Source organism: Streptopelia decaocto, assembly GCF_964273445.1.
Source record: "Streptopelia decaocto genome assembly, chromosome: 5".
Taxonomy (NCBI): Eukaryota; Metazoa; Chordata; class Aves; order Columbiformes; family Columbidae; genus Streptopelia; species Streptopelia decaocto.
In genome coordinates, this window is record NC_138659.1 from 40,634,311 (window position 1) to 40,654,598 (window position 20,288).

The window sequence follows — 20,288 nt, forward strand, 5'->3', positions numbered from 1 at the left end:
CATTCAGTTTGTTCACTCTGGCTGCATGTGATGCGAACCAAAGCATGATAAGTGGTGAAGACTGGGATATTTGCTTCAAAACTGTAATCCTGATCTGAACTCAAATGCTAGCAGAGGTGAACCCTTAATCTGCTCCTGCAGTGTAATCTTATGTTGCAGAAGGTGGACTAATCTAAGCACTCAGTGCACAATGACATTTTATGGGTGGCTGCTTTATGAAGTACTAGATGTTTGGTGATGGTTATCACCATTAATGGGTATTGTCTGTTCTTCATTCACTTTGGTTCTCAGCCACTTTTATGAATGTCAGCCACACCTAATTTCAGTTTGTGATGATATGCCAGATTAGCAACCACAGCAATGCCAGATCTTGGTCTGTGCCTAGTCTCCTGTGTCTGCTATGGTCATCTCTGGCAAATGACAAAAGCAGTCAGTTGTAGCTAGATGTATCCAGAAGCCTAGCAAAATGCATCTGCCAGGCCAAAGTGTGAGCCTTAAATCAGTCATGTACCAGCTTATTCCTGTCTTTCCAGGGGTGAGTCCAGTGCGGTCACCCTTCCTCACAGCAAGAAAGAAGAAACAAAAGGAGCCACAACGCACTGCCCCGTGTTGTGACCTGTTCTTGAGGTGGACTCTGAAGAACTGGTTCCGGGGAGGCAGTGTTGCAGGCTCTCCCACCATACAGAAAACCCTCACCCTAGGTTCTCACACACAAACTTCTCACATGTTTACATGTCCTTCACCTGCTGTATGGATTCATTTCTAGAGAGATGATCTCACCACAAAGGATATCACAATGTGTGTCACAGATTAAAATTATATGTAAGATGCTCAGTGTAATCAGCTTGTTGATTTCTGCCCTTCAGGTCTTCCAGAACGTGTCTGAAAGTTGACATAGTTCAAGTCTAATACTAGGCTTTGCATTTGGATCTCTATTTGGTCTGACAGACTGTGTATATAATACAAAGACAGGTCCTTGTGGACTGTACATTTTCAGGACACTCAGGAGAATCAGTTATTTTACCTAAAACTGGATATTTCATCCTCAGCTATTGAGCTTCAGGGCAGTCTGTTTTTATACAGTAATATGAAAAGGATATGTATTTTGCTACTGTCTCTGATTTTTGGTCATCTAAGAAGTGCTCATATTTACTGATCAAAAGGTGTTGTGTCATCACAGAGGTAAGTCAGGTTTCAGTAAGCGTCCTGGTAACTGACCTTTAGAAACAAATCTGGAGTCGAGCGTACTGAGAAGGAGCAGCCTGACAGGCTTCTGGTACTACAAGCCACAAATTATATTCCTTATCTCTACAGTTTCTACAGAGAAGTGGTGATGATTTGACTGAGAAGTTTGCCACGAATTATATTCTTCATCTCTACAGTTTCTACAAAGAGGTGGTGATGATTTGACTGGGAAGTTTTCTAGGTAAACATAGAGATGTCTGTTCTGTCTTCAACTTTATATCTTCCTTAGAGGTTCTTCTTTCATTTCTCTGGGTGGCCACAGTCAATTTTTTGCTCTCTTCTTTAAAACTTCAGGGATAGCAGGAATGATGGCAGCTGAATGGAGGCTTCTGAGAGCTTTCTTCCAGCGTGTAATACATAGTAAGGGGTAGCATGCAGGATTAAATCTGATGCTTGTTGGCCAAAAGCTGTTGTGAAAGAAGGTGTTTCAGGCAAGCCAAGTATCGTCTGTCTTGATGACAACCAGAATACCTACGTTCTCCAGCTGTATCAAATTTTAGTAGTGTTCTGTAGGATTTATTTCTTTATTAATACTGGCCCAAGGCTGAAAACACCCCTACTATCCCAGAACAGCTGAAAAAGAGTAGAGCTAGGTTCTGCCCTTGTGGAAGATAAAGGCATTTCTGCTGACCTGCACTCTCCTTTTGTGGGCAGCAACAGCCAGGGTTATCTCATTTATCACCTCGTGCAGTAAAACAACATTTCAGTCAGCTAGCCTTCTCTTTCTACTCATAGTAGATCTGAGGGCTTCACATTTCAGATCAGGGTAATGTTAGAATATAAGGGCTTTTCTCCATCCCAAGCACTGGCTGTCTGTTGTCATCTTCTGTCAATGGACCAGGTAGGGCGAGTAGTTGATAAATTCCAGCGTTAATCTTTAATTTCTTTCTCCCATGTTGGTTTCTTCCTTTTCAGTCTTTCCATGTAAACTGCCAGAAATTTAAATAATGGCAACAGGGCAATGCCTCTTCATCATGAATGAGAATCCAGCCTAATATGCATTATGTCCATCCCTGTCCTTTGGTGACCTAGTGATCTGATCTCACCTTGAGTTTTATTACCCTTTGTTACCAGCTGGTTCGTTGATGCTCACAAGGAATAGGTTTTATTTTTAAAGCGATCTCCCCATTGCCCCTCCTGTAATTTAGTTAAATACTGACATAATTTATACCTTGTGAAAAATGTTTTGTGATGACCTTTCAGCAGCTGGTATAGTTTATCTGTTACTTGATACCATGTTGTGATTTATTTCACAAATATACTTGGTGGAGCCCTAAATTCATTTATGAAATTGAGCCAAACCAGAAACCAGCCTTTTGGCCCCCGTCCTTGCCCCAGATCAGAGCTGTCTGTGAATTCTGTGCTCTTGCACAAATGAACAGTAAGTCTCATTGCTTTTCCCCTGGGATATATGTGTTAATCCATTAAGATTCTGAAACAACACATGGCAAGTTATATATTGAGAACAAACATTTCATGTGCTTGTTCTGGCTCATGTGCTTTTTGGTCCTTGCCAGCACGCTGTCTTGGGACTCTACAGTATAAGGCAGTGACTTCAGTGCCTGAAGAACCTGGCATTTTACATCTCCTTTTCCAGTTTCCATGGTTGCAAGAAGTAATTTTGTAACCTGGGGATGGAGGTCAGAGCATTGGGTACTCTTGTAAAAGTTTTTATACTCTTTTGGTACGTTATTGGGTAATGACTCTCTGAAGGAGTCACTCCAAACCTATACTGTCTCCAGAATTGATTGATAATATGGAGTACCTACGAGTGCTCTTTCATATGTTTTCAAAAGAGTGTGTTTTTCAAGGACAGGTGTTGATGGTCTTACTACCTCACTGGTGGCCTGAGTTTTTCAAATAATTGCCACTCAGTTCCTTTAATAATAGTGATGCAATTGTGGTTAGTGACCTGTTTTTCGAAGGACTTTCTGATTTGTATGTTTGGTCAGATTACTTGAGACAGATTTGAATCATTAATGTTTTTTCCATGAAATAACTTGAAGTCAAAGTTTACTGAGCAGACAAGGTTCTTACATGCTGTCGCTCTGAACCTTCAGCTGAAGAGTTTGCTTTTAGTGATTGCTTGTTTTCATGCTAAGAGCTGCTATCTCAGTCTTATTGGACATGTTTAAGTACTGAGCTAAGAAATAATGCCTACAGGATCACTTGGTAATCACTGATTAATGTAGACACTCTTAGTTATTTGTTTGTGGAATCTTGCTGAAGACAAAAGGGTTGATAATTAACTACTACTCTTTGAAAAAATCTTGGGTATGTTTTGTATATGCCAAATGATGATTTAAAACATTTGGAAATTTCAAAATGGGCAGTTTTAGGCGGTGAGATCCATAGGGAGGGATTCCTGATCCTCAACAGGGAGCTCACAGTTCAGTTTGGATCTTCATCCACTTTCTTTCTAGCAGAGAAAAATGCAATTATAGCTTTAAGTATATGAAACTGCATTCTTAGAAGAAGACAAGTTCATAGTTAGGATCCGGTTGTCTCGTATATAGACACACCTACATTAACACACACAGAGAAACTGTATGCATCTGTTGCGTTTAATCTGTATACCAGTGGACTAGATAATCAAGTGATATGCTTCATCTACAGATCTTTTGGAAAATTTCTCTAGAAAGGCAGTGGTGCATTACTGAGGCCGACTAGCCGGAAGGATCTGCATGCTATGGCAACCACAACTGTTTTTTAGTGATAATAATAACAACTACTTCAGCAATGAGGAAAAACTGAAAAAAAACCCAAGCAATTTGATGTGAATGTCCAAAGAAAGAAATCAGTGACCGTAACCATCTGCAAGCCATGGTTCAGAACAGTAACCTTATACTTCTTTGGAAATAAGTCAGCTTTATTTGGAACAGTTCATTTTTGCTAATCAAGCAAATTGATTAAATAGCTTTATCTTAGGTCTTGAGTCTACTCACATCTGATTTTTAGCTGCCTCTGTCTCTTCTTCATCTGCAAACAATCACAGGTGACAATGTAAAAATAGAAACATCCTAAGAGATTTTTGACATCCTGTTTTATTCTTCTGAGTATCATTTTTCATTTCCATCCATCTGCTCACCTTTCTTTAGAACCTGGTAAAGCAGCTGAATGTTTCCCTGCTGGCTGTTGGGAACAGCCATAGCTGATCAGATCTTTGCCCTAGCAGGTTCCTGGCTGCTCCTTGTTTGATGGCCTTTCTGTCTTTCTCTGGCTTCTTTGGCAGTGTCCTCTCCGAGACTGGTCACACTTCCAGCAACTTCCCTTTTACTTTACCCTGTTTTGTTGGTAAACTAAACTATTGCAGGTTGTAGGTTGTTTTTAGCAAGTTTTTCAGTGGTCTTGGAATTTTATGCTGTTTTTTTGTTTGGTTGGTTAGGGTTTTTTTATTAAGCTTTATATGCCCTGGTTTGCTCCTGTCTAACCAGTTTTGTTTCAGTTCCAGTTGGTCTTCCCAGATGTTACCAGACTTTCAGAGCTCAAATTCAGATATTTTTTTTTAATTTAAGTTTTGTAAATACATGTTTAGCATTTTTAATCAGTGTGATTATATAATAGTTTTAGCACAAGCTTAACCTAGAGGTTACCTTAAAAAAAACTGACCAGGGCTGTATTTTTAAGATCTTGTACATATTCCTGGCTTTAATCATTCCAGTAGCCAGAAGGCTTCTAGCTACATTTACAGGTATTTATTCCACATGTTTTGCTAATTGTTTGTACTCTAAGTTGTTGTTATCATCTGTTTTTATTTGGGATATCTAGATATCCGTCCAGGCTTCTGTCTGTCATCTCTTAAGGAGCTATTTCTATTTTAATACCTTTCTGAAAACTAGTGAACGATATTAAAATTATTTGCATTTTTAATACATAGATATACTTTATATACCAGAGTGGATTTAAGAACTTTCCTTAATATAGCCACAAAGGTTTAGTTTTGCTTTTATTCCCTGTTTATTTTAATCTCTGTCCTGTGCAGTACTGAGTCACACTAAAAATATCTTCATTAGACTGCCATTGATCTACAACAGGGCATTAGGGCATGCTGTGTCTGAGTTCTGTGATAACTTTGCTTTCATTAGGTTACTAAGTACCTTGGAAATTTTTTAAAATAATAATTTTATTTTCATGCATTTCCTTTCTAGGATTCTCAAATAATTGCATTGATTTCTTCCCTTATTTTATTTAGATTTGGCTATTATTTTTAAACTTGCTTGATTATCCTCTTGGAAATTTTTTTAGGATTCCAGTCTGTACTTTGTGACTGACTGAACAGCATTTCTGCAGAACTACCACTTAAGAACTTTTGAAGAATTTTAAAATCAGGTTGTTATATGATACCTCATCTGATCTGTGTAACAACAATTTAATGGAATATTTGGTTGGAAGAAAAATTGGTCTCTCTGTTTGGTAGTTTAAAACCAATCAGACATATTGGCTAGCCACGCTTCTTCATTTTGTTTTCCAGCCTTGTAAACATTTCCACATTCCATCTGTGATATCTAGTCCATGCATGAATAAAATATGAAGTAATTTAATACCACATATTATGTCAAAGGGTTGCTGTTTATTCTCAGACTTGAAATGAAATTTTTTAGATCACATACTGAAACCTCTTGGGTTTTTGCTCCTCATTCAGGGCCCTGCCTTTGAGGCCATGATGTCTGATTCTCTGCAATAAGGGGAAAAAATACTGGTTTTATACTATTATTTATGTTGTGGCTGTATTCTTGGAAAGGATGTGGAGAAGGAAAGAGAAGTTAACTCTCATTTATTTTCTTGTATTTGGAGTCATGGAGATGGTACAGAGGCCATGGGCGATCCCAGCTACCAGCCTCATGGGAGCTTGGATCCAACAGGCAGCTATGGCTGGATGGCAGACAGGTAACTGGAAGTCTCTGTAGTCCTTTCCCTCAAGAGTAGTAACCTTTCAGGATGCAGGTTACAACTCAGATGAAGGGATAAAGGCAATATCGTAATAGCTTTGTTTCCTTATCAGCCAAAACCTCTGTGCTGTTGTAGCAGGTTGGTATCACAAGGCCATTAGGGTTTATATGCAATAATTATTGCGCATATTTGTTTGAAGCCATGTTATTTGCTCTACATCTGGCAGATTGCAATGCTCTAGTTGTGCAACCACGTACTTACGCCAAGATGAAGAGTTTCTGGGCCCATGTTTCAGTCCAGTGTAAGACAGCTCTCCAAAATGTGTTCTTACATGTTAGCCTGTGCTGTAGCATTTCCAGAAGCATTCAATGTTTTTGAAAATATATCAGTGTGACACAGTAGTGGCATAAATTCACCCTTGCATCTTGCTGTCTGTTTGGTCTCCAACTCCTCCCATCCACACATAAATAAAGATTATAACTGTACTTTAGCCACTATAGCTATTAGCATGCAGTCCATACTCAACATTTTAAATAAATGGGTAATATTTATTTCTAACACTTGATTTCTTGCTTTACATCACTTTAAGTAATGAAAGAATACAGTTAAAATTAGTGTTTGTCTAGTAATTACTAAACATGCTTTTTCTTAATTCAGATCATAGGTCCTCTGACAGTGAAAAATGTACACCAAACCAGCTTATAACTATTATTTTAAACAGCCTGACAGTTAATATATATTCTATATTTATGTGCAAATGAGATGTGAATATTAAAAAAGGTATTAAAACAAATAATTTGATTTCTTTATCTGTAGTTCTTTCTTCTCAGGAAAAAGGACACCTTCACTCCAGATGATGACCTGTGTTTTGTCAATTAAATTGCTGTAGGTTTCCTTGTGGGAATAATTATTAGGCAAGCCTTCCTGGACATGTTTGTTCCTTTCATTTTCCCTTTTCTCCCTTCTTGTTTACAATTCTCTGGCAGAGACCTGATTGCTCATCAGACTATTAGACATTAGAAAACCAAAATCAAATATATCAAACTATGATTCCACATTCCTTCATGTGAAAATGACAGACTGTAGTAAACATGCAGGAGTTGGTTTTAGTTTTTCAAATATAAATTTGTTCTAGTTTACATTCATATCCAGGTATTTGTTCAATATGTTGCCATAGAATATTTATTTAATATTTTCAATAATAACTTTCCATGAGGCTAATATCTTCAAAAATCTCCTTCTCTTCACTTTCCAGTGTCATATGGGAAAGAATTTGTAGATATAACTAAATATATTTGCAAGTTCTTGCTGAGCTCTTTGGTTTCATTTTAGTCCATAATTTGTACAAACTTTTCCTTGGAAAAGTAAAAGTGTGTGATACATGCAGGATATGATGGGAACCGTGGTTTGCAGAGAATAGAGTCTCTGGAGTCATCTTACAAGTCAGTCTTATTGTGTGCACATAACTAAAATCATCTGTGTGACTTGCTGCTGGCAATGTTGTTTGGACAGCCCTAAATCAAATCCTGAATGGGCAAGATTACAGAAGGCAGGTGTATACTGGAATCCTGCAGGTTAAACCCACAGGTATCCAGTCTTTTCTCCTTCTTGGCATAAAAAGTGTTAGCAAGAGGTAAGTTTGTGCTAGCTGTCCTTGTTTCACCAAGATCTACCTCCTGCAAACAGGTTTGTGTTTACAGAAACCAAAGTGAAAATAGCATGTGAACAGCATAAACCAACTGTGGTCAAAATAGTCATGCATTTGCATAACTGGACGGTATTTAAAGGAACAGCTAGCTTACTTTGGTACAGTTTACTACAAGTTTTTCCTTAAGAGTTTATCTTCTTCAAGCATCTCTTAAGAAGTGGGAGGCTGTGATTCTAAGTAGGATTCTTTTTGCACAGTAGTTGAAAACAAATCTAAATGTCTTGTTACAGTCTTTGATGAATGGATGCTGACATGGACTACGAAAGACCCAACGTTGAAACTATCAAGTGTGTGGTGGTTGGAGATAATGCAGTGGGTAAGACTCGTCTAATTTGTGCAAGAGCGTGCAATACAACCTTGACCCAGTATCAGCTGCTGGCAACTCACGTACCAACTGTCTGGGCCATTGATCAGTACCGTGTCTGCCAAGAGGTAAGGACTGCAGGTGCACAAAATGCAGAGCACATGCTGCGAGGTTGTATTATGATTTATTGGCAAGCCTTTCTTTGTCAAGGTGCAGCAACAAGCTCACAAGTACTTTGTGCGCTGTCTGTACTGCAGCCATGGTCTGATACGCGTGTCCCCAAGTCTCTCATTCCAAAGTAATTTTTTTATCAAACCTATTTTTATGAAGATACATGTTCTGCCTGTTTCATAAAATACAGCATTTACTGAAAACTGTATGTAGGAGACTCTTGGTCTCTTATGCTTTGGACCTTCTTATGGGGATAATTTTAAATGTACTTGTTTAATGGAGGGCAAGGGAATGTTATGTGTGTTCTCTTCTAGGTCCTTGAACGCTCAAGAGATGTTGTGGATGAAGTGAGTGTTTCTCTCAGGCTGTGGGATACATTTGGGGACCACCACAAAGACAGGCGCTTTGCTTATGGAAGGTAAAATGATCCCAGCAAAATTTTAATTAATACTTGTAGTAAAATTATAAGGCAGGAAAAAAATTGCAAATCTTAATTTTGAAAAGCAAGGACTTAAAAACCATCAAGGCTATTCATATTCCTGACTACTGCAAAGAGGATTATCTGCTGCAAGGATTAAAAAGATATAAATATTTAAAAAGCAGCATAGTTTTACTATGCTACATTTCCTTGAACAGCGTGCTAAGCTCTGTTCAAAACTGTTGTACTATTTTGAATTTTAAAGAACATTCCCCAAAATAAGATTGTAGTTTTACAAAACATCAGCATTCCCTGCCTGTGTAAGCAGTGTATGATATAATTACCTAACAAACAACTAATAGGGAGACATGTTGGTAAACATCACTCCTACTCAATTAAATATTTATTTTATTAAAACTTGTGATGTTGAATGGGCAGCTAACTTCTTGAGAGCAGAGCCAGTTGCATGATAGGTGAGGCTCTTCTCTATTTTCTTAAAGCTGAGGAAAAGTTTTGCTTCTATAAATATCAAGTGTCTGCTAGTGAACAAGTGATTAAACCTGGAAATTATTAAAACGAACAAAAGACCCAAACACCACCACCACAAATGATAAAATGAATGTGATGTAGACTTTTCCCATGTGTATAATATGAATTCAGCACAGTTTTGACAAGGACTGAAGCCAGTGATAGTTTTTCTGTTTTGTTCAATGGTAGTTAAGTCTGGTGCTGTGGCAGTACAGATAGCAGAACAGCTGAGTAACAGACATTTGATTACATATATAATGAGAACAGATGACCTGCACTGGACAAATACTAAGGTGAAGATGGATTTTGGACAGATATTTGAGCAAAGCCATGGTCTTTTTCATATCTGCTTCAGTCACTGCAGATGATCAAACTTCCATAGACAGATCTGTATTTTGTTTCCAGCTGGGAACACCCTTTGCAGCGTGTCTGTCCCAGCTTTGGATTCCATGTTGCCAAGATGTGCTGTCTTACAGTTTTCCTTTTCTTTGTGCTACCTGATCAAACAAGTGATGAATGTCGTTCCTGTTCTCCACCCCTTAGAACTGCTGGAGAGGTTTCTGTTTGTTGAATCCACCAGTTGAATTTTCACACTGTAAAACTCTGGCAGTTTGTACAAACCTTCCTTTGTATATGGCACTGTGTTAGTTGTGTTTTCACAGGGTCATGAATTACCTTGTATTTTGCTTCAGCATCTAAAGTAGTGACACATCTGGGCTACACAACCTGTACTATTTTTAAACAAGCTTTGTGAGTGAGGAAAGGTTCTGACTTCAAGGTAACATTGACCTTAGTATTTAGTGCTACTTGAGTATATGAATAGATATTGTTTTAACATTTGACAGCATACAGAGCCTGCTTCGATATATATGGATGTAACTTAAAGTTTCCACTAACTGTTCCTCTTTGATGTGGCCTCCTGATATTCTGCAACAGATACTGTGTCACTGAGAAGATTACTAGAGATTAGGAGAACAAAATCAGGCATGTTCTGAACTCTGATCCCGCGTTTACTGACAGGATGGGAGAGGGGAAACAACATACTTAGATTCTAATCCTGCAAGTGCCAAGGAGGACATGAATAACTTGAGATCTCGTGGGCTTAAGCATATGAACACAGTGATTCATTTATGATGTGAGCAGAATTGAACCCATGTAGAAAATCAGGTTTGTTATACCCTGATCAACTTTAAAAGGCCATTCTGGAAACCTGCTGTTCTGTTAGTGCTTTTTCCACAGGTCTGTTAATGGAGAAACTAACTGAAAACTCCAAAGAAACTATTTTATCAATAGAATTTCAGTTGTGAAATTTCCTAATTGTAATCACTGATAAGGTACTGCATTGTTTTGAAAGATATTAATGTTTCATTTGAAACTAGCTCTTTAGTATTTTATCTATTTCCACATTTTTAAATTTCCAGTATTGGATGTTCACATTTATAAGAATTGATTTTAAATCACCTCTTTATGTTGAACTACAGTCTACTCATAGATGAGTCAAATTTTACAGTACAGTGAGAGGCGTATTTTATGCCAAACTACTCAAGGCTACACCTACAAGTGCCCCATGTTTCTGATTGTCTGAAGGATCATATAATAATGTAACCATTTGGTTCCCTTCAAAATTGTTTTATGAACATGCCCCTTGTGCAGGGGAAGGTTTATTTTAGCCAAACACTCAGCCAAGACCTTTTATTGTCTTAAATATGGTGTAACAAGAACCAACAGGTCATTAATTTGCCTACTGCTCATTGGAAAAGATTGTTCCATACAGTTTTACAAAATGTTGCATAAATAGTTTATGCTATAGGTGACATGATGAACAGTTAGTAGGACTTGTAGCAAAGATAAATCCTTCTTAATTCTTTGTTTTTCAGACATAGAAATGTGACAGGAGGTTTGCAAAAGGGACACATTTTCCACTATTTTTTGTGTGACAGAAACAAAGAAACGTATTTGAATGCCACTGAGGATGGAATAGTTAGTGTTTATACTGGCATCCTTCAAAATGGGGGAATGGAGAGTGAGATCCAGCTTGCATTCTGCTGTGTGCTGTTTAGTTTAATAATCACAATCCTCCACAAGCTTTGGGAAACAGTTCTGATAGCTTAAGGGAGGCGGGGGGGATGTGGCTGGAGGGACTTGTGGAAATATTTGTCGTAGTTTTTTTTATACTGTGACATGTTTTTTTTTTTTCCTTAGACTAGAGTGTGATTTAGTTTTGGAAGTATCCTGTTCAGCTCAGCGTAGGCTCTACGTGGTGCCAAACAGTCATTTTTTGATATTGTCTCACAGGGTTTCATTTGATACAAAATCACTCAAAAATTTTCTAAAATGACAATATCTTTGTTATGATTAGTGTGTTGATTTCCAGCTCCTATTCACCTCTTTGTTTACCAACAATCTAGTCTCAGTGCTGTTGTATTCTCTAAGCCCTCAAATAAGGTGGGAACTTCATATAAAGCTCAAGTTGTTACTGTGTACCAGTTTCCCTGGAAGGCACATTTACATGTATAAAGACATGAAAACATCTTAGTTTACATTTCAGCTTGTCAGGATTCATTATCCTCTGTCCTTCTGTCCAATCTGGTTTTGAGTGAGAGTGTCAACATGTCATTGTGTTCAAACTAATTCTAAAAGCAAAATGGGATAAAGACTGGCTTGCACATATTTGCCTTTTGCATCCTTTTTTTATTTTTTCAGGTAAATATGTTTAACTACAATTTTATTAATATCCTATATATCCTGGGTTTTGATACATGCAACTCTAGTATGTGTAAACATGAGCACGAACCTGCAAAGACTTAATTCAGGCCCAATCAAATATTTATTCTCAATACCATGAATCTGGTTTGTCAGTTAATTCAGCTACGATGATTTATTTACTTGCAACTTAAATATGAGCTGTAGACCAAACAAAATCTGTTCATACAGCATGGACCGAAAACAGCTTTTTCGTCATGACTTTCAAATGTGAATGAGCCTTCCTGTGAGACTGCTGACAGAGCCTCTTCAAATATTAATATGTTTAGAGGATTTCCTCTCTTGTGAATGGATTTTGTATTTGTGGGTATTGTACGTACACAGAGGATCACATGCATTTGTCTTTTTCTGTGATTACGATTCCCTTAACCAGTTACTTCAGTGTAATTGAATGCATAGAAATATACCTTTGGAACGCTGCTGAAAAGGGTCAATAACATGGGGGTTTATCACTGATATTTGGAAACTTCCATCAATGTTTTTAGGGTTGTTTTGTTTTCTGTTTCTTTTTGTTAAAGAATGGTGATAATGATTTCCTTCCTTGACTGAACGGAAAAAGTATGTATCAAATATTATTTGTAATTACATAATTTTCCTTTTTTCCTTGCTCTCCTAAGTCAGTGGGTGAGTGGAAAGAGGGCATTTGCGCTCTGTGCTAAAATACTGCAAAGCAACATCAGGGTCTTTTGGAAATGCAAAACCTGGAAAGTGACTCTCCATTAAAATCTTGGTCTTAGTGAATTACTTCTTTGTGAATAGGTGCTAGGTGGATTTCTTGAGCTTTTTTCTACTCCAGGGTTCTCAGGATCTCAGTCTGGACTTCCTCACACAGAGGAAATAGTCGGAGAGGAGAGGAGAGGAGAGGAGAGGAGAGGAGAGGAGAGGAGAGGAGAGGAGAGGAGAGGAGAGGAGAGGAGAGGAGAGGAGAGGAGAGGAGAGGACTAAGTTGGAAGAGGCTGACAATGATCATCTAGGGCAATTGCCTGACTAACTCAGGTCTGACCAAAAGTCAAAGCATGTTATTAAGGGCATTGTGCAAATGCCTCTTAAGCACTGACAGGCTTGGGGCATCGACCACCTCTCTAGGAAGCCTGTTCCAGTGTCGGGCCACCCTCTTGGTAAAGAAATGCTTCCTCATGTCCAGTGTAAACCTCCCCTGGTGCAGCTTTGAACCGTTCCCACGCATCTCATATGGAGACCACTCTGCATAACCAGATTTAACTATTTTAAACTGAGCTCTTATTAATAACTTTGTGAGATCAAATTGCCAGTTAAAATTTCTTGCCAATTTTTATAAATTAAAAAAAAAAAAAAGAGGAAAAGGCTGGTTTTGGTGATAGCCCAAAGAAAGCAAAAAAATATGAAAATCTATATTTTCTCCCCAGAGAAAGAGACGCATCTAGCATCTGTTAATGTTCAGTTTTCATGTATTCTGTGACTTCAGAAGTCACTCTCATACTGGATAGACACCAGACCATATAATTCTTTCATCTTCTCTGGATTTTTGCCTCTTTGTCTTGTCCCTGCCTTCCTATCTGTGTTCTTCATCAGTATGTATAAGGAATGGTGCTTTTACTGAATTTTGGAACCTGGCTTTGGATCTTCTTTTTTCTCTTTGTTGGGTTGGGTTGTTTTTTTTCATCCTTACATCCCTCACCTACCTTGAAATAATTTCTTTCTTCTAACTATGTTGCTTCAGATGATGTTTTGACTAAGTCTCTTCTTTTAAATTCAATAAGTTTTTCTGATTGATCATAGATTCCTGTGTTGTTTTTTTTTTAGAGGATGGGACTGGGAGTAAAGAAAGGGTTCATTTCTTCTTTCATTTATCCTTCTGCAGTATCTTTCTTGAAAGCTAGTTGGTCCTCTGTAGCCAGATAGCATGTAGATCTCATCAGTAAACTGCTTCCTTACAATAACAGAAAAAAAGCTTGGAAAGACTGCCTTTCTCTATGTTTCTGGTTTTCCCATCATTTTGTGAATTTGTTTCTCATTATTTTATTTTCTGACTGCTGTCCAGGCACCACAGTCAGTTGAGATATGTCTTTCAAAAACATTTATGGCTATTTTCTTATCAGTACCTTTGTATGATATGGTGAGTTTTGGTGTGTGCCTTGGGTTGATCAGATGTGTTCCAGCTACCCCTGTACCTTCTCTTGCTCTGTCATTGTCTTTCATCCTTCTCCATTGATTTGGTGTTCAGGCTTTGTGTCTTGTTTTTACAAACCCCAACTTTGCATGTGATACACAAGAATATTTTAGTATTTCAGCCTCAATTAACTATCTCTAGAATTATATTTATCATGGAATTTTTGATCCTGGGTTAGAAATGCAGTAGTTGAGATTTCTGCTCCAGGGAAGGAAAAGAGGCACGTTTTGGTATTTTATGGTGGATGTATATAGTGCAAACATACCTGATTCCAAACATACCTGATTCCAAAGACAGTTTTACCAAGTCTAGTGGCAAAATTTGTCCCAGAATTGTGCTAAGATACCTTGCAGGCAGCCTGTTTCAACCTGCGAAGTTCCATTTAGCACTAGGATGGAAATTTTCACATGTAAATGCTAAACCAGAATTATGGGTGAATTTACTTCTTATAACCAGCAATAAAATAATCCAAATTCCAAACCTCTGCAAGTAGTGCTTTAAATTAAAAATAAAATTGTTTTCCTTTTATTACTTTATTCCACACAACTTTGGTATTCTCTTTAGCACTAATGCTGGTCAGGCATTTGTACAAAAATAGTAGCTCTTAGAGGTTTTTGCAATAAAAATGATGTATTTTAATCATTCTTTGTGATATCAAAACACTTTTTCTCATTCTCTATAAATGCACCACTGTTTTCCCATGAACACCTCAAAGGAAATAGAAGAGATTTTGAAATGCTTAACATTTAAGAATGACATATTGTTTGTAAGGAGTGTGTGGGAAAACTCTTTCCACTTTTGAAGCACAGACTTGGAATATGCAATTTTCTTAAAGGTAGCTTTATCTTCTTTCTATTACTGTTGTTTCCAACTGAAAGCAACATTACAGATATTTTAGAAACAGATGCATGCTACTCACCACAAAATCTGAATATATTTCAGGGCATTTTGAAAGTTTCGCACATTACACCAGTACTTAAGAAGCTTCACTGCTGTCGGTAAAGTATAGAACTAATTGATTCCCCTGCTCCCATCCAGGGCACTGCATGGTCTTGCCCTGCCTTACCTGGATATCCTCAGTTCTTCACATGCCAGGCACCCCGTGCATTTCAGTTTTCCTAGCCTCTCATCTGTTTTGAGTATGTGCACCCAAGTCCTGTGGCTTCAGGTCATTTTGTTATGCTTACCAGTCACTTAATGAATTTCTTCTCATTTCATGTGATGGCTGCAACTGCATTTGCTAAAAACTGAGTCCAGTTAAAACATTATCAGCCTCGCTTATCTGCACAATTTTTTTTACAGCTCAGTGAGATGCATGCATGAAAAACGTTGTATAACTGAGTGAATCTCTCTCTTCAGAATGTATCTGGATTGACATGGAGATGTAGCAGGGTTTTGTTCAGCCTTCTCAATTTAATTCTTAGATGGCCTTCTACTGCCTGAACCTACTGTGTGTGTGAACTTGGGAGTTGGTATTTGCACTCAGGCTGCTGCCCTACACAATCTTTCCTTTCAGGTGGTTGAAGGACTGTGCAGGTTGACTTCAGAGAGAGCTCTTGTCAAATTCTGGCCTCAAGTGGGATAAGTTCTGCTGTGATGCAGGTGTCTGAGGAACCTTGGGAAAATTATGGGACATTTGTAGGGGAAAAAATGAGGGCAGAAGGAGTAAAAGCAAACCAACATTTTATCGATAGATAAATAAATGTCTAAGGATTAGCTGTTCTGGTAAAGTCAAGAGAGCCTGAACCTCTACCAATTTGCTTCAATCTTGCTTCTTCTCAGAGAAAGCTGATATCTAAAAATAGTGGAAAATAAAGACTATATAAGGAAAAATCCACTGGATTTTTTCCCTCCCTCCCAAGTCTATTCTTAAAGTTTGATTTGATTAAATATGGGCAACAGAGTTCTTGTTAACTAAAATATAATTTGTCTATCCTTAAACTGATTTTGCCAGATTTAATTCTTGAGTCTTGTTTAAGCTCTCTAAAACAAAATATGTACTTTTGACTTTTCTTCTAAAAGATGAGAATAGCATGGTAATACAGTTCATTTTTTCTCCTTTCCCTCTTTCCTTGCATTCATTTCCAGATCAGAGATATTTCTTCTTCACATTTTGTACTCCTTACAGCTTTATTTCTTCGCCTTTCCGAACCCAACAGTATTATTCCATGACGATATGGCAAAAGATAGCCCATACACGTGACCAGCAATTCTTGCATGCAGTGGGTTTTCCAAGTAAGTTGTAGATTATAAACCAGAGGGAACAACATATTCCTAGGTAATACGGTGTGTACCATTCAGAAGGCAGCCTGTTTCTTTAGGGAGACATAAACTTGCATTAGCGTATCTGCAGCCAGCACCGCAGTATGTAACTCTAGATTCAGACTATGAAACATTAAATTTTTAAACATGCTTGCCATGGAATATATGAGATAATCATTTAATGTTGCTTTCTCCTTGAAGTTGTGTCAAAAATAAGAGTATTAAGGAAGATGGAAAATCATGTAGCAGTTTCTCTTTGAGAGACGGATCAGCAATATGGTGTGTAGGTACATCTGCAGAGCAGCTCATTACACCAGCTTTGAAACATACATAGCATGTAAGCAGATGACTCTTTCAAAATCTCCATCTTAAAACAGTTGAGTGCTCTGTTACATGAAACAGCTGTAGTTACAAAATGTTAACTTCTTTGCTGCTTCTAACAGCTTCATCAGAAAGGCTTGTTACATAGCTGATATACTGTTTTTTCTCTCCCATCTTATGAGTTTCTCGTTGTAGTGATTGCAGAATAACTTCCAGATGGTTACAGTGGTTACCTGCAGCTTGACTACTGCTGATAGCGCCTGTTTTTCAGCAGTGACTTGGACTGCTCTCTGTACACAGTCCATAACTCACCCACTAGGAGCTCACAGGAAGGCAGCACACCATGAGCTGAATCCTGCCAGAGATTTTGTTCTCTAGAGGGTTTCTCTTCATTCTCTGAAGTCTAGAAAGGGGTGGCTGCTTCCATCAAAAGTTCTTCTCATTCAAGTTTGGCAAAATGTCGCTGAATACGTTGAGCTAATACCTATGTTATTGGGTTGCTTTTGGAATGGTGGCAAGGCTCCTCCTTTGCCCGCAGAAGCATCCTGTAGGTAGTCCATAACTATATTTAGACAAAGCTGGGCTGTCCTCAGATGTGTGTGTTTTGCATTAGGAATTATTTCTGAGATTCCAAGGGGAGCATTTGAAGTGCTCTTATGCTGCTCTTACACTTTAATGTGAGTCTCCAATGCAGGAGAGCCAAGAAGTGACAAAAGTGTGAGTGGTGGTTGATTCACCTCCATCTGAGAGAATCTGTTCCCCTTTTCCACCTGCCAAGTCCCACACATCTACATTGTGTTCTCCCTTGTCTGGAGCCACAGTGAGTAGAAAGAAACCTGTTTTCTTACATTGGTGATGCAGAGTGTTTCACTGGTGGTTGATCACATGCTGGAGCAAGTCACACAGATGTTACAAGTTTTGGTGATACTTAAGTATGTTCAGATGTTTCAGATAATAAGAGCAGATGATTCATAATTTCTTCTGATACATTTATGAAAAACAGAATGTAAGTTACGCATATCCAACATGTACCACTGAATCTACAAGATGATGTGTTTGATATACAAACTACCGTTTCTCTCTGCTGAATTATTTGTAATACTTGTCTTTGTTTCTTGTGATACCTCAGTGTCAAACCATCAGTATACACATTGAGAGTAATCCTATGCTTTTGTTGTATTTAACAAAGGTAAATGCACAGAGTACCTTATCTGTTGCCCATGTCAATTTAATGGTGCTCTAGGAGGAATATGATGGTGAAGTTCTAAAGCACTTTTTGGTATTCTAGTCTATGAAAAGGTTTCTTGAATCATTCCTGAATTTTACTGGGAAATGGTTATGAAATTTCTTTTTAGAAAAAAAAAAGAAATACATCTTGTATTTGTGAATATATTGCTGCAGAGAGAAAGAAGAAAGCAGAAGTAAACTGTATTCATCCTTTCTCATTCTCCAAGTAACCAAATCACACCTAAATGGCAATTTTATTTTTTTTTTAATTCTATGCTTTTAAGTTCCCTGAGAATATTAAAATAATGTGGGTACATTTTTAATGTTTGGGAAATATTAATGCGTTATTTTAACCTGACAGGTTTTAGCTTTTATGAACAAATGTCAACCCAAAATTTATACTGAGGCATTAGCAAGTTGTGAATGTGCCTTTGACATTAAAAGGAATGGTAGGTATTTTAATTAAAATTTCTAAAGGACAGTTTTTCTCAAATGTTCACAGTCCTATGTAGACAGTTAATTTCCCTTATACATTACTGTCTCCAGTTTGTACTAATAGTGCAAATCATGCTTATGACTTGAATGAAAACTTAATTTATTATGATAAGGTGGATGTCTTTTGTGAGCTCGCAAACTCAGCTGTGGTGCTGCAGGTTCAGCATGTGAACTCTGTCACTACCCACTTTCCCACCTATCCTGTTTATGGCACAGAGCCATCTATTTCTCCCTGTTCGGTACAGAATTCTCAGGATATTCATTTTATGGGGAAGACTATGTTTTAAGACAGGATAAATAATATGCAAATCACATCTTTTACCTCTTTATTCTGTTTTTCACTTCATTCAGAAGGCAGTAGGATGGAAAGATCCTGTTAGTGCAACGCTATGTGTGTTGTGAGTTATATGTGAAGAAACCAGCTTTCCACAGCACAGTTTATGGTTGCCCAGGGAAGGTCAGAGGTGACGAGTTGCTCAAGAACTGCATGCAGCTCTGTGGCAAAAATGTGAGACTGCCTTGGCAAGGGCTGTAACACATTCAGGGCTGTGCTGGGGCCAGTCTGCTGGCTAGGCTGGGCCTGTCTGTCCAAGGAAACAGATCATCCCTGGCTGTTCTCAGGAGCCCATGGCTGTGGCCAGTCCAGCACCGGGCAGCAGCAGCACTGGCGTGGGGCTGTTGTCATCTCCTGCCTGTGAACTCCTGCTGGAGCTCTGTTTCCTTTTGGTTTTCTCAGAGATGTGATGTATGTCTTGTGGTTTGTAGAGTCAGGAGGGTTGGATACTCGTGACTGCAGTTACTTGGCTTAGGTATTAATTTCTAAAGTACGCAAGACAGTCTGTCTCTCTAAGGTGCTTATAGTTAGGGCCAGCCAGCCAGCCAATGCTTGCCTCTCTGGCAGTTCTGATGATCTTGAATTAAACAAGAATTGACCAGGTTAGAATATGTGTAACACTTTTTTCTTTCCTTTTTTTTTTTTTTTTTTTAATCTTAGCTGTACATTGATTTCTCCTTTCTGAGAGCTAAGAACATGTCTTCTAGGGCCTAGGTTTTACTCTTGTGTGACCTTGAATAGAGCAAGTTTGAGTTTAAAGGATGTTTGCCTGTTACATAGAAGACTAGTGTATTGGTTGCTTACCACTTTGCTATTTAGTAGATAAATATCCAGTTTGAAAAGCCTTTGTTTCTAGATATGATGGATGTGTTGCAGTTAATATAAGATACAAACTTGGAGCAGGAGCATTTCTCTTGCATCAAATTTATGCTCACAGCAGTACCCGTACTGTATGCAGCTATCTTTAGATTGCTGGATATATCTGTGTCCTCAGTGAAATGCAGAAAGCAGCAGTACTGAGGAGGTATTTCATTATTTAAAAGGTGGATGTTAAGATTCACTGCTGCTGCTCTATGAACATGAACTGCAGACATAAGACATTTGTGCTAAATTAAAGAATAATCGAAGAGATATATAGATATGGTATTGCTGGGATTATCTTGCTGACAATTCTGTAGCAATAAACTGCCTCCTCAAAATGTCCCTTCCCCTCAATTTTTCTTAAGAGTTTCAATTCAAGTTTAAAAAATTCTTTCCTTTTTCTTTTTTTGTTTCTTTTTCCTGTGAGAGATGCAAGAGCTTCAAAACTGCTTTGTAACATCCCATCCCAGTTTATTAATAATGAAATTGCCCCAAGTTAGGAATGTCCTGATACAAGTATTCGAGCATTTCTCTGCCTCAGGGTGCTGGCTCTGACAAGAATGAGGTGGTGGTTTAGTGGGTGAACTGTCAGCCTTAATCCTCATACTTACA

At 38.1% G+C, this 20,288-nt stretch overlaps 1 protein-coding gene across 2 annotated transcripts in view; it reads left to right on the forward strand.

Annotated features, from left to right (window-relative positions):
* Positions 1-20,288, forward strand: part of RHOBTB1 (Rho related BTB domain containing 1) — a 53,282-nt gene that overhangs the window by 20,129 nt on the left and 12,865 nt on the right. For both annotated transcript variants that reach the window (XM_082053349.1, XM_082053350.1), the window contains 2 exons: positions 8,074-8,275; positions 8,633-8,736. In XM_082053349.1, coding sequence (XP_081909475.1) covers positions 8,084-8,275; positions 8,633-8,736 — 296 coding nt within the window. In that variant the 5' untranslated portion in view covers positions 8,074-8,083. The remainder of the gene's footprint in view (positions 1-8,073; positions 8,276-8,632; positions 8,737-20,288) is intronic.